This window comes from Pimephales promelas, chromosome 3, assembly GCF_988280905.1.
Source record: "Pimephales promelas chromosome 3, fPimPro1.hap1.1, whole genome shotgun sequence".
Taxonomy (NCBI): Eukaryota; Metazoa; Chordata; class Actinopteri; order Cypriniformes; family Leuciscidae; genus Pimephales; species Pimephales promelas.
The window spans coordinates 6,200,210-6,212,588 of NC_142771.1; the positions used below are offsets into that span (position 1 = coordinate 6,200,210).

Consider the following 12,379-nt stretch of genomic DNA (forward strand, 5'->3'; position numbering starts at 1 on the left):
TTAAAGCAATATAATGTAATATCCATGAGACTTTGCTTAGTATTACAAAGATGTCTCTCACCCTAACACGGTGAGTAATGTCTTGTCCTGTTATTGTCACCTGTGTCACATGTTTAGTATATCCTTGTCCGATGGCAATATAGGATTTGTCTGTGATAAATGCATGGAGACAGTCAGGCTGACGGAGAAGATTTCAGAATTGGAGACACGCATCCAAACTTTAATTGAGGATGGTAAGAATGCTAGATCGTTTTGGATGCGCCTAGCATAGTGAACTCTTCACATGATTCGGTTGCGGCTGAAGTAGAGCCCGTGCAGCAGGGCAGATGGGTGACGAGTAGGCATCGCTCTAGTCGCGGATCAAAGAACCACTCTTCCGTTCCGCTTCCCATTACAAATCGATTTGCCCCACTCAGTGAAACACCCACTGAGAATCCTATTGATTGTGCCCTGGTAATTGGTGATCCAATTTGCGGAAGCTATCTTCCGAGAAGCTGGCGGCGTCAAGCTCCCTTTCCCTGAGGGCGGAAGGGCCCACCATTGGGCCCAATCCCTACAGCTGCTCGCCATATCTCTCCTGCCCTTGAGGGCGCGCACTGGCATGTCCGCGCAATGGGCGCACGAGAGGTCGTCTGACAGGGCCGACTCTGCGTGGGCCAGGCGATACAGAACAGGTGGGTGTCAGGCGCTATAATAGATGCAGATGGATGCTATCGGATGCCAAAGACAGTGAGGTATCTTTAGATGCACCTTCGACGATGGTGAGTCAGTAGAGTAATTCCCAATTCGAATAGCACACGTCGATTTGAGGGTAAAGAAAAGGATTCTGAAGCAATTGACGAGCGTATGCAATTTATACTGCCAGCGGCTTGTCAGTATTTGGGAGGGTCGGGCTTGATTTTTGGGCCAGATCTGCTCTAAAGCCCGGAACACACCAAGCCGACACCAACGAACTAGCGCTGATGAAACCAACTGTGTTGTCGCCTCTCGCCCGCTCTCATCGAGGTAAAAAGCTGCACTTGAACACACCGAGAGAACTACAACCGACTGTTAGCTATAATGTGCGTTCTGCGCCTGTGTGTAATGAGCCAACTGTCTTTTTCTGCAGATATATTCGTCTATATTCGTCATTCAAAGAGGAAAACCGACGCTGCCAGCTGCAAATACACATTCCACTCCGCTCATGTTAATATTGAAATATTCGCCAAAGAACACTCAGGTAAGAAGACGTAACATAAGAACAGCCTTCTATCTTTAGGCTACTGTTTTGAATTCTTTGCTTGCTGTTTTGCGTTTATTCTCATGCACTCTTTCACTAAGCTGAACAGCCAATCAGAGCTCTCTCTTTCCCCGACGCCAATTCAACATGTCGAATCGCGTGAAACAAAGCCGACGAGGACTATTTTCAGCCAACGGCACGGAACTGTGTGTATCACACCGAGGAGACTTAGTCGGCCAACGCACAAAATCTGCCAGACGGCCGACCGGGACGAGACAGGTCTGACAGGGACTTTTAGGATCTTGACAAGACGTGGTAAATAATCCGACTGGGTCTTGGCAGCAATGACAACAGGCATCTCCTTGTGGGCAGAAACTGCTTGCAGGACCTCCTTAGCGGCTAGATCGGCCGCAACTCTCTCAGCAGATCCGGAATCGGCCTCTTCTGAAGCTGATCCTGGGACAGCGCTTACAGCAGCGGGCTCTGGGACAGCGCTTACAGCCACAGGAGATGTTAAAGGACAAGAGGCTCCCCTCCTCCTCTTCTTTCTAGGTCGCGGAGCAGACGTCATAGCTGGACTCGTGGCCGGTTGGGGAAGCTTCACGGGGGCCGTAACTGGTGCAGGAAGGGCAGTCTCAGACAGCGTTGACTCCGTCGAGGATGATTCCGAAGGAGAATCCCATGAACTCAGTCTCCCTCGCTTGCCACGGAGATCAGGAGGTGTGGACGAAACCTCAAGAGAAGAAACGGAGGAAACCTGATCCGCTTGAGTGACAACAGCTAGAACTCGACCCTCAGGAATAATTGGTAGGCAAGCAGCGGGCGAAGACCTTGAGGATGTCGCCTCAGACTCCTCCCGGGAGAATTGGTCATACAGTCGAGAGAAGTTAGACAAGATCCACTCACCCTCGGGTGAGTATGGAAGGGTGACATTCTTCTTGTTGAGGGGAGAAGACAACCAGACTTCTTTAAGGGGGTCCGGACGACACTTGGTAGGGAAGGACAAACGGTCTGCTGGGTTCTTCTTTGGTCGGTACATTCTGTCATGCCGTTGAAGGATAAACCCAATTGCAGACAGCAAGTAACTCAAAATAGGGATTTATTAATGACAAAAACAGAAAACAAAACCCACAAGGGGGCAAAACAGGACTGGAGGAGAGTTCAACTAGACTAAGACAAACTAAGACTCTGATCTGACAGGAAACAAACTCACAATTGTCATAAAACAGGTTTCAGACAAAATACCCACAGCGAAAAACTCACAATGTTTGACAATGTACCGACACAGGACAGAAGACATGAGGGGATTAAATAGGGAGAAAACTAATCAGGAACACAGGTGAAAACGATGGTCTAATAATTACAACAAGGGGGCGGGTCAAGACAACGCAAGCACACAGCCCAAACAAAAGGCCATGTGCTTACACATAAAACATGGGTCTGTCATGATCCTGCCACAAGACTAGGAAAAATCAAGGAGATGATGGCAGAATCATGTCAGGGTGCAAAAACACCGTTAAAACCGGTCACAGAGTCCACTTTTTGATGACAGCCGTGAGACTAGAAAGCTCTCAGAATATCAGCAGTGAACTCCGTCTCCGATCGGCACGCAGGGACAAAAATAAATAAATTAAATGCACTTCGGCAAACCTGACTCTGGCGAGGGGGCATGAGTTTTCAAAGTATGTAGCGGCTGCGGGAGAGAAAGGACGGAGTGAGTAAGTAGATCAAGTGCAGATGATGAACACCTGTGTTTGATTGCAGTAATTTAATGAGAGAGAGACTTGGACTGGGACTTCCAACACATTCTCACCCCAAGGCGTCACCTTTGACCATGCTTCAATATTTGACGCTTTAGGCACCCTTTAGCGTCACTTACATGACGCGATCCTACGGCGTCATCTAACTGACACTAAAGGAAAGCGTCAGTTAGAGGACGCGGTTAGGTTTATGTGTGGGGTGGGGGTAGGGTACACGCGATCCTAGGGCGTCATCTAACTGACGCTAAAGGGCGCCTAAAGCGTCAGATATTGAAGCATAGTCAAATGCTTCCCAAGACGTCAGTTAGGTGATGCCTTGGGGGTGAGAATGGGCTAGTGTTGGATCGGGTGTTTTGTTTATGGTGGCAAATGCGCTACTGTGCGTCTCGTATCTTTTTTGTTTTTCTGAATAAACGCGAGTCCCAGTCATGCGACCTTGTCTTCTTCTTTCCACACACACTGAACCTCTTTACACTGACCTATTCTGATAGGCTACCGCGCATCTCTACTGCGTAGCTAACAGTAATTCCGCATTAATTAATTTGCACGCGAGTTTTATTTATTTCAACCCTGTATTCTCCGTGTGACGCCCGTACATTTTGGTTCAATACGAATACATGTCAAGACACCTGACCAACTCTCCACTGGTTCTCTTCACACTGGATATTTATGCTTCTTTGATAGGAAATATATTTAAATTTCTGTTTGGTTCATCTCTCTCACGCCTGCGAGGCTCAAAATTGTAAGGTTGTGGGCCATCGTAGGTTTGAGGGGGATTTTGGATCTCCTCAGACTCAAAACTCTCCATACTTGAATAGAACTTCTGACGTCACAGGCAGCTCCACTGTGTTTTAAAAATATGATCTTGACAGAAATGGCTATAAAGCTTAATGTAGGGCAATTACAGTACTAGTTTTAATGATAATTACATTATCACTCGGACATCTAAACATTATTTAATATATCTAAAAAAAAAATTTAACCTGACATACACACTTTAAGTCGAACATGGACACTCCAGTGTTTGGGTAAGATGATGACACACACACACAACTCGATGAGGTAGCTGGCTGAGCAAGTTCAGCATCACTGAAGATTAAACATTAAAAAATAGCACTCATTTTCATGAATGGATACGTATTATATTAGCTTGCTAATGGCTAGTAAAGCTAATCGTTAATTAGCCATCATGCTAGGTAAACCAAATCTTCAGTGATGCTGAACTTGCTCAGCCAGCTACTCATCGAGTTGTGTGTATCATCATCTTACCCGACTCCCAAGACAACCAAATGCTTACCTGACTGGGCAATAGGAAAAAAAATATCATGGCCCCGTCCATGACACAATTTTCACAGTGAAATCAAAATCCTGATTTGAGAGTAAGAAATTGCATCGAGAGCAAAGGAAATCGTTTTGAGAGAAACACTTTTTTTTTTTAGAAAAAGTTTTCAAACTGATAGCAAAACATATATATTATACATATTATATATATATATATATATATATATATATATATATATTATTTATTTTATATATATATATATATATATATATATATATATATATGAGATTATTTCTAAGCATTTTGAGAGGGATTTTTTTCTCAGAAATAATAAAAAAAAATCTAATTTAGGCTATATTTTTATGTTCTATGAAAAAAAATATCTCAACTTTTTTAGTCTCAAATATAATTTTTTTAACCTTTTTCTCTCAAATATTTTTTTTTTCTCCCGTGAAATGCTTTTTTTTGCAATCACTGCGATAACTTTTCTCCCAAACATTTTTTTTTTCTCTCAGATCATTTAAATTCTCGCATGTAATAAGACACTCCTAGCTCCATAACGCATGCGTACGACAATATAAAAGTGAAAGTCAGAAATGCAAACGAAAGTATTGCTCCGTGGACATTTCAAGAGCATGAGCTTCATGTCGGCGAAAGAATATAGTCATCGCTTATTTATAGCATAAGGACATGGTAGTTTGTGTTTTATTTTACATTATTTGACGATGCACACACCGAGCTGTGTTTTGATATCAACATTGTTGATGATCGCAAATGGTAAGCTACATCATTTTATTCTCTCTCTCTCTCTCTCTCTCTCTCTCTCTCTCTCTCTCTCTCTCTCTCTCTCTCTCTCTCTCTCTCTTCCGCAAAAAAACATTTAGGCCTATTTTAAGACAATCGTGCAGTTTCAGATTCATTTCATTCGAGATTTCCATTTTTCACAGTGATGCTTTTCAGACATAGGCTAAACAGTTTTTTTTCCCCTAGTTCCACAGTAAAACAGGTATCAACATAGATCTTGCTCTCATATAGGGCACAAACTTTACTTTGACAACCAAAAAGTATTAATCATAACTGAAAATGGACCTGCTTATTTTTATTTTTGTGGCTGTAATTTCGTTTAAATCTCTCTGTTTTTGCTTTAATTCTGATGAAAGGGACAAAATTATCTACAATTACAAATTTACAATTTATTACAAATGTAGATAAATAGTATAACCGTTCGATTTGCCACTTAACCGGCTTTGATTTTCATGGTCTTGTAAATCTTTTAAGGCTTCTGCTTAAATTGTTTTGTAGATAAATAAATCTTATATAGGCCTACGTTTGTTTTTGCAGCCAAAATGCTAATTTAAGAATTCTAACAAATTTCTTTATGGATTATTGAGTATCGCATATTGTAGGCTAAAGGAAAATCACTCATTTCATAAGCAGAGAAAGAACAAGACAGTTCGATAAAAAATAATTTTCAGGTCTGCTAATACAGCTATTGTCATATGCAAGTGCGTCAGACTGTGCCATACTTTGCATTTATTTTTTCAAGATATATTTCCTGGTTACCTGATTTAACCCACTGTATACAAGACCGAAAGTAAATCTCTGTCAAGCTAAAGCTTGTTTGACTGAAGATAAAAGTAAAAGAAAAAAAAACTGTTTGCAGCAAAAGTAAACGCAACAACTGTGAGGCTATTCGTGAGCTTGTGCAAGTAAACAGCTTAAATGAACGAAGGTTCAGAAGGAGACTAAATATTCAGTCCTGTCAATCAACTCTACGCCATCCCATCAACAATTTTTCCTGAATTCGGCCCCTTGCTTCTCTATGATTCATGGCCCAACCTGATGAACTTTGTCTCGAGACAAAGAACGCACAAAATTCTCGTCCATTTTCACAACAAGCCCAGAATCAGTTCCATAACCATGGTCCATCCACATGAAACGCTCGATCACCTAAGCTTGAGTCGTGAGTGTGGGACTGGAAGGAGGTTTTTCACTTGATGTTAAGTTTCTTGAAGGGGCAATTCCAGCAATTCTGATAAGTAGATAGGAGCATAAGATGGTTTTGCAGACATTTACATACAATATATATATATATATATATATATATATATATATATATATCAATTCTATGCTGAATAGGCAGCCAGCTAAGATTTCTTAGAATTGGAAATTGGAGTGATGTAATCATATTTATGACTTTTGCAAATAAATCTTGCGGCAGCATTTTGGACCAATTGAAGGCGAGCGATTTGTAGTCTCAGCCTCAGACGTCACGCCCACGGAACGTTGGCTAACGTTCTGCCGTCAGTCTGAAGGTCTGGCTACGCGAGACTAAGCGATTTGTAACTTGGAAATACCGCAATACATTGAGTTGCAGTAGTCTAAATGAAAAGTAATAAAAGCTTGAATAGATGATTTCTGCATTTAATAGATTACATTTTCAATAATAACACAATTGCAAATGGTTTTGTTTTTATGCATGTTTTACTTCACTGCATTTACACTGTTCTGACCAACAGGGGGCACCAGTCTGTGGTGTTACAGCTTTGAGACAGTGAATCGAAAGTCCACATGAAGTGCACCATTTTGTACAGGGCCACAGTCAGGGTAGTCACAGGCAGCATGCTCTCTTTTGACCTGTTGCACATGAATGGTTTAATAGCATTTGCATGAATAAGCGTAGGATCATGTAACCAGCCAAAGGATGACAAAAAATAACACTGCGTAATTTGCGTTTATGTAACCCCTCCACCCGGGTCCTACTCGCCCCGCTCCGAGCGGGCCTCGAACCCGGGTCTCCGGCGTGAGAGTCAGGCGCTCTAGCAAGGAGGCTAAAGACTGCAGCCTCTGGTGTCTGTCGCTAGAGCGCCTATTGAGATCGGGGAGTGAGGTTTACTCGCACAGCAACTACTAGCTGGCCTCCGTTACACTCACCCCCCTAAACCTCACTCTCATCCGGGTCACGGCACCAATGTAACCCCTCCACCCGGGTCCTACTCGCCCCGCTCCGAGCGGGCCTCGAACCCGGGTCTCCGGCGTGAGAGTCAGGCGCTCTAGCAAGGAGGCTAAAGACTGCAGCCTCTAGTGTCTGTCGCTAGAGCGCCTATTGAGATCGGGGAGTGAGGTTTACTCGCACAGCAACTACTAGCTGGCCTCCGTTACATTTACATGCGTAATTTGTTTATTTCATCTAAAATAGCAGGCACACTATATATGCACGTTCGGTCTTGTGGACTTGCAATTGCTGCCACTTAACACGTCTCTGTTTAGTATGTGAGACCATGGCATGGGGTGATACATTTGTCATTTTAGGTCTCAGAAGGATGCTCACGATGCTCATTGAGATTGTGATATAATTAATCGTACAGCACTAGTATGTATTCATTTTTGCTTTGAGAAACTACAAAACAAGCTTTGTTTAATTTGTCTCTGTCCCTTTCATGGGATAAAATTGTTTCAGGGTTCATTGTGCGAGGTCCATCTACTCCTCTGGTTGCTCCTCTGGGATCTTCACTGGTTTTGCCCTGTTATACTGATAAACCTTTACCAGTGAAGGGTCTGGAGGTGGAGTGGAGAAGAGCAGACTCAGAGACTCTGGTTCATCTGTATCAATATGGAGAGAGTCGACCAGAGGCCCAGCAGCAGGATTATCAGGACAGAGCTCATTTCTTTACTGATCAGATTCAACATGGAAACTTCTCCCTCCGTCTGGACAATCTGACAGCTGAAGATAAAGGAGAATATACATGTAAAGTTTACAGTCAGCAGGATTCTGGAGAGACTGTGGTTCAAATAAAAGATGTTGGTGAGTATTAATCACATGAGTTCTAGAAACGAATTACTGAATTTAAATTTCATGCAGTGATTTTGTAACTATTTGTTCTTTCAGAGCGTCTGCTGGTATCAGGATCGAGTCGCTCCATGTCTGCATATGCGGGTGAGGACGTCACTCTGAACTGCTCTGTCGACTCTCACATCAAACCTGAACACATTGATGAGGTTTCATGGAGGAAAACAGATGAAGATGAAGATATTCTGGTTCTGCTCTTTCTGAACAATGAGGCTTTTCCAGGTTCATCAGATGCGCAATACAGAGACAGAGTTGAGTTCTTCACTGATGAAATCCCCAAAGGAAACTTCTCTCTCAGACTGAAGAGTGTCAGAACTGAGGACAAAGGAGTTTACATGTGTCATGTGTTTGCTGGAGTACTTTCAGCCAATACAACTGTAGTACTGGAGAGACTGGGTAAGTTTTAAGGGATCTATAAACAATACACAATCAGAATCACAAGTTACATGAGTTTGATTAACAATCGGTTATATTAATGATCTAAGTCTGAAGGATTATTCCTGGACGCGTTAGTAAATGCTCATGGTGTAAAGTCCAGGTTCAGAAAGTAAATGTCCTCCTTAGTATTTTGTTCAAATCACCTGGATTAATAATTAGCACAGTTTTCCAGTAGTGTGTTTTCAGCCAGGAGAATAGAATATATACTTCAGCTGGCTGAGTGCAATAAACATATGGCAGGACTTTTACTTTCTGACCCCTGGACTTTACACCTCTGTAAATGCTAGATTACTTAAAATAAGGAATTGTTGTGGTATAGATATATATGCTGTGTGTGTGTTGTTCCCTTACAGAAAGAAAATAAATTTCCAAATATTAATGATCAATATATTAAAGGTTCTCTGAGCGATCCTGGGTGTTGTTGACGTTCGGAATATTTTCAAACAATTCGGAGGCTAGTTAGACCCTCCCTCCGCCGCATCTCATCTCCTCCCCCTCCCTACCGTGCTTCCTGAAATAATTGTGAACGTGCATAGTTCTAGCTAATTATATCCTTGTGTGGGTTTGGCGAACATAAAGAGTCAATTTAGAAGAAAAAAAAAACAATTTAACGTTACCCACTTGTCCAGCAAAAACAGAGCAACCTGAATGTTGGACTGGAAACCCTTCTGCCGCCGGAGTTCTCGCCATCGTTCAAAAGCTTTGCTACCGATGTAAATTCGGAACTTCGCACGTTCTTTATCCGACTCCTTCTTTTTAATTTGTTTTTCAGAACGACGTCTATTTGGTCGTGTGTCGGCCATTTTTCAAACTTGAATGCTTCTCTCTCCTTCACACACACACACACACACCCTTCATGTGCACGCGCACTAACCCCCCAGACCCACCCTCAAATACTTCTTGCCAGTGATTGGCTGGAACACTGTTTGTTAGGTTTCGTGGTCCGGGTGAGACAATGGTTGTTTTTGTTGCCGTTTGTGGAGCCTGTGGTGTCTACAGAGACCGCGTTTTTTTACAGTGTGTTTAGGGGACAGGTAGCTAGCCGATAGTGAGGAGACGTTTGATGTATGTGACAAAAAATGTTTTGGCCCCACATCGCTTAGAGAACCTTTAAATGGTTTTACTGTATGATGTTCATTAACATTTTGAACGACTGCCAGATATAAACTGTTCTTCTACCGTTTGGCTGGCGCTGAGCCAGAGACTGACGCACTCAGTACTTGTCATATATATCAGGTTTTATATATGTTTAATACATTCACATAATGTTTATTTTAGGTTTCAGACATTTAAAGACTCATAAGCACTAGTAACACAATACATTTGGAGTTTGTAAAATACACACTGATGTCTATGGAAAGTAGCAACTCATTGAAATACAGGCTGATGGTAGACCTGCTGGGCATTGCTGCCTGACGCACCTCCACCGGTGCCTTTTGTGCAGGTGTGCTCCACCTCTTTGGCATAAAATGGGTCATCAGCTGGGGACCACCAGTCATTGATGTTTCGCTCCTTTAACCCCAGTACATATCCTGGTGGCGGAGCGATGGCAGGGATCACTCCCTGCCACCCCCTACTGATGCCCTAGATGTTACTTGGCCCCCATCCCTTGTGCTTCCTCCTTAGCCACAACCAAAAGCTGCCCCTCTCAGCCTCCTCTGCCAGTTCTTTAATGGCTTTTCGACACCCTGCTCCTGTACATCCCATTTCGCGGAGCAGACGAACCGTTGAGGACCCAACAAAGCCCCTGCATCCCACTTCAACTGGCCACGTGGTGGCTTTCCAGCCAGCCTCTTTGCAGGCTTCTACCAGATCTGCGTACTTGGCACGCTTCCGTTCGTTGGCAGCCTCCATTCCCTCCTCCCATGGGACAGTAAGCTCCACCAACAAGATGGTCTTGCATAACTCTGACCACATGATCAGGTCTGGCCGGAGCAAAGTTTCCACGATCTCCCTGGGGAATTGGAGCTGCCTCCCCAGGTCGACCCTCATGTTCCACTCACTGCCAGATAAGAGGACTCTAGATGTTGCTCTTTGGTGAGGGTAATTGATTTTTTCCAAAAACAATTTTTCAACAACAATCTATTAAACAATCTCACGTACATGTATTTGAGAATCGGAATATCAGACAGTTGATGACATGGTAAGCAAGTTTGTGAATATTTAAAAAAAAATGGGAAATCGAAATACAGTAAAAGCGACACATCTCTCAAATAGTGAGAGATGTGGTTGCAGAGATGTGGTTATTGTGGTTGCAGTGTTTCACGTGAGAAGCATGACGCATTGCCATGGAAACAATAAGGCTTTGGCATCATTCAAGCGAGTGGGAGATTTTGCAGGCACTCTCTGTGAGCCCATCCTGCCTGGAATTTGGGATAATTGACTCCAGAGTAATTCTCAAGCCAAGGCACATGTACCTAATGCTGAGTTCAGACTGTGCAATTTTCAAAGTATTCGGGTCACTGCTCTTTTCACACTGCATGACTGTCTTGGCCAGCATTCAGTCGCTGGGTAACACTTTAGAATACGGTTCCTTCGTTAATGAATAACTACACAAGAACTAATGAGTAACACAATATTGACAATCTAGTAACTATTATTAACTAACAAGAAACTCTGATTAACGAACTAGTAAGTAATAGCGCACAGACGAAAGTGGTAGTTCACTATTAAGTAATCAATAACTACTATTTTTTAATACTTCCCAGAGAACTACTGAAAAAGTTTATTAACAATCTAGTAACTACTATTAACTAAAAGAAACTCTTATTAACGAATTAGTAAGTAATAGCTCACAGATGAAAGTGTTACTAGATACTTCTGTGGGAATTACTAATTATTCGGATTCGTATTATAAAGTGAAGATCATTGGAATGAACTAGTAATTACTCAAGTGTTACTAAAGACATTTTCTAAAAGTTACTAAAGTTCACCAAAAATCTCAAACATTTGCACAAATCATGACTAGATCATGAAGTAAAACTTTACTAGTTAGTTCCAATGATCTTCACTTTATAATACGATTCCAAATAATTAGTAATTCCCACAGAAGTATCTAGTAACACTTTCATCTGTGAGCTATTACTTACTAATTCGTTAAAAAGAGTTTCTTTTAGTTAATAGTAGTTACTAGATTGTTAATAAACTTTTTCAGTAGTTCTCTGGGAAGTATTAAAAAAATAGAAGTTATTGATTACTTAATAGTGAACTACCACTTTCATCTGTGCGCTATTACCAGCCTGTTCTCATCCTTTAACGTCATATAGAACGCTATATGCAAAAACGGCGCTATACTACGCACATGGCACCCTTTATCGTTAATATAACACGCGAACCCAAGACGTTATAAATCCTTTAGCGTGAATATGACACGCACACCCTACCCCACACCTAAACTTAGCCCTCACAGCATGTGTTATATTAAGCCGTTTTGTCATATAGCGTTCTATATGACGTTAAAGGGTTAGTTCACCCAAAAATGAAAATTAAGTCATTAATTACTCACCCCCATGCTGTTCCAACCCCGTAAGACCTTCGTTCATCTTCGGAACACAAATGAAGATATTTTTGATTTAATTTGAGAGCTGGATCACTCTTCCATAGGCTTCCTAAGGGACTGGCTCTTGACGGCCCATAAAGTCATTAAAGAAAAGGTTTAAATGTTCCATGTGCCTACAGCGGCTCAATTATAAGTTTATCAAGCGATGAGAATACTTTTTGTGCGAAAAAAACATAAATAACGACTTTATTCCACTATTCCATTACTTCCTTATGGGCGCATGCGCGAGAACTGAGACGAGGACGTTCTCCTTCGTTTACTTCTTGTTACC

General features: G+C 42.1%; 1 protein-coding gene across 1 annotated transcript in view; it reads left to right on the forward strand.

Annotated features, from left to right (window-relative positions):
- The first annotated feature begins 4,845 nt into the window (after positions 1–4,845).
- Positions 4,846–12,379, forward strand: part of LOC120480116 (uncharacterized) — a 44,085-nt gene continuing 36,551 nt past the window's right edge. The window contains exons 1-3 of the mRNA XM_089129259.1: positions 4,846–5,038; positions 7,722–8,066; positions 8,151–8,507. Coding sequence (XP_088985385.1) covers positions 4,987–5,038; positions 7,722–8,066; positions 8,151–8,507 — 754 coding nt within the window. The 5' untranslated portion in view covers positions 4,846–4,986. The remainder of the gene's footprint in view (positions 5,039–7,721; positions 8,067–8,150; positions 8,508–12,379) is intronic.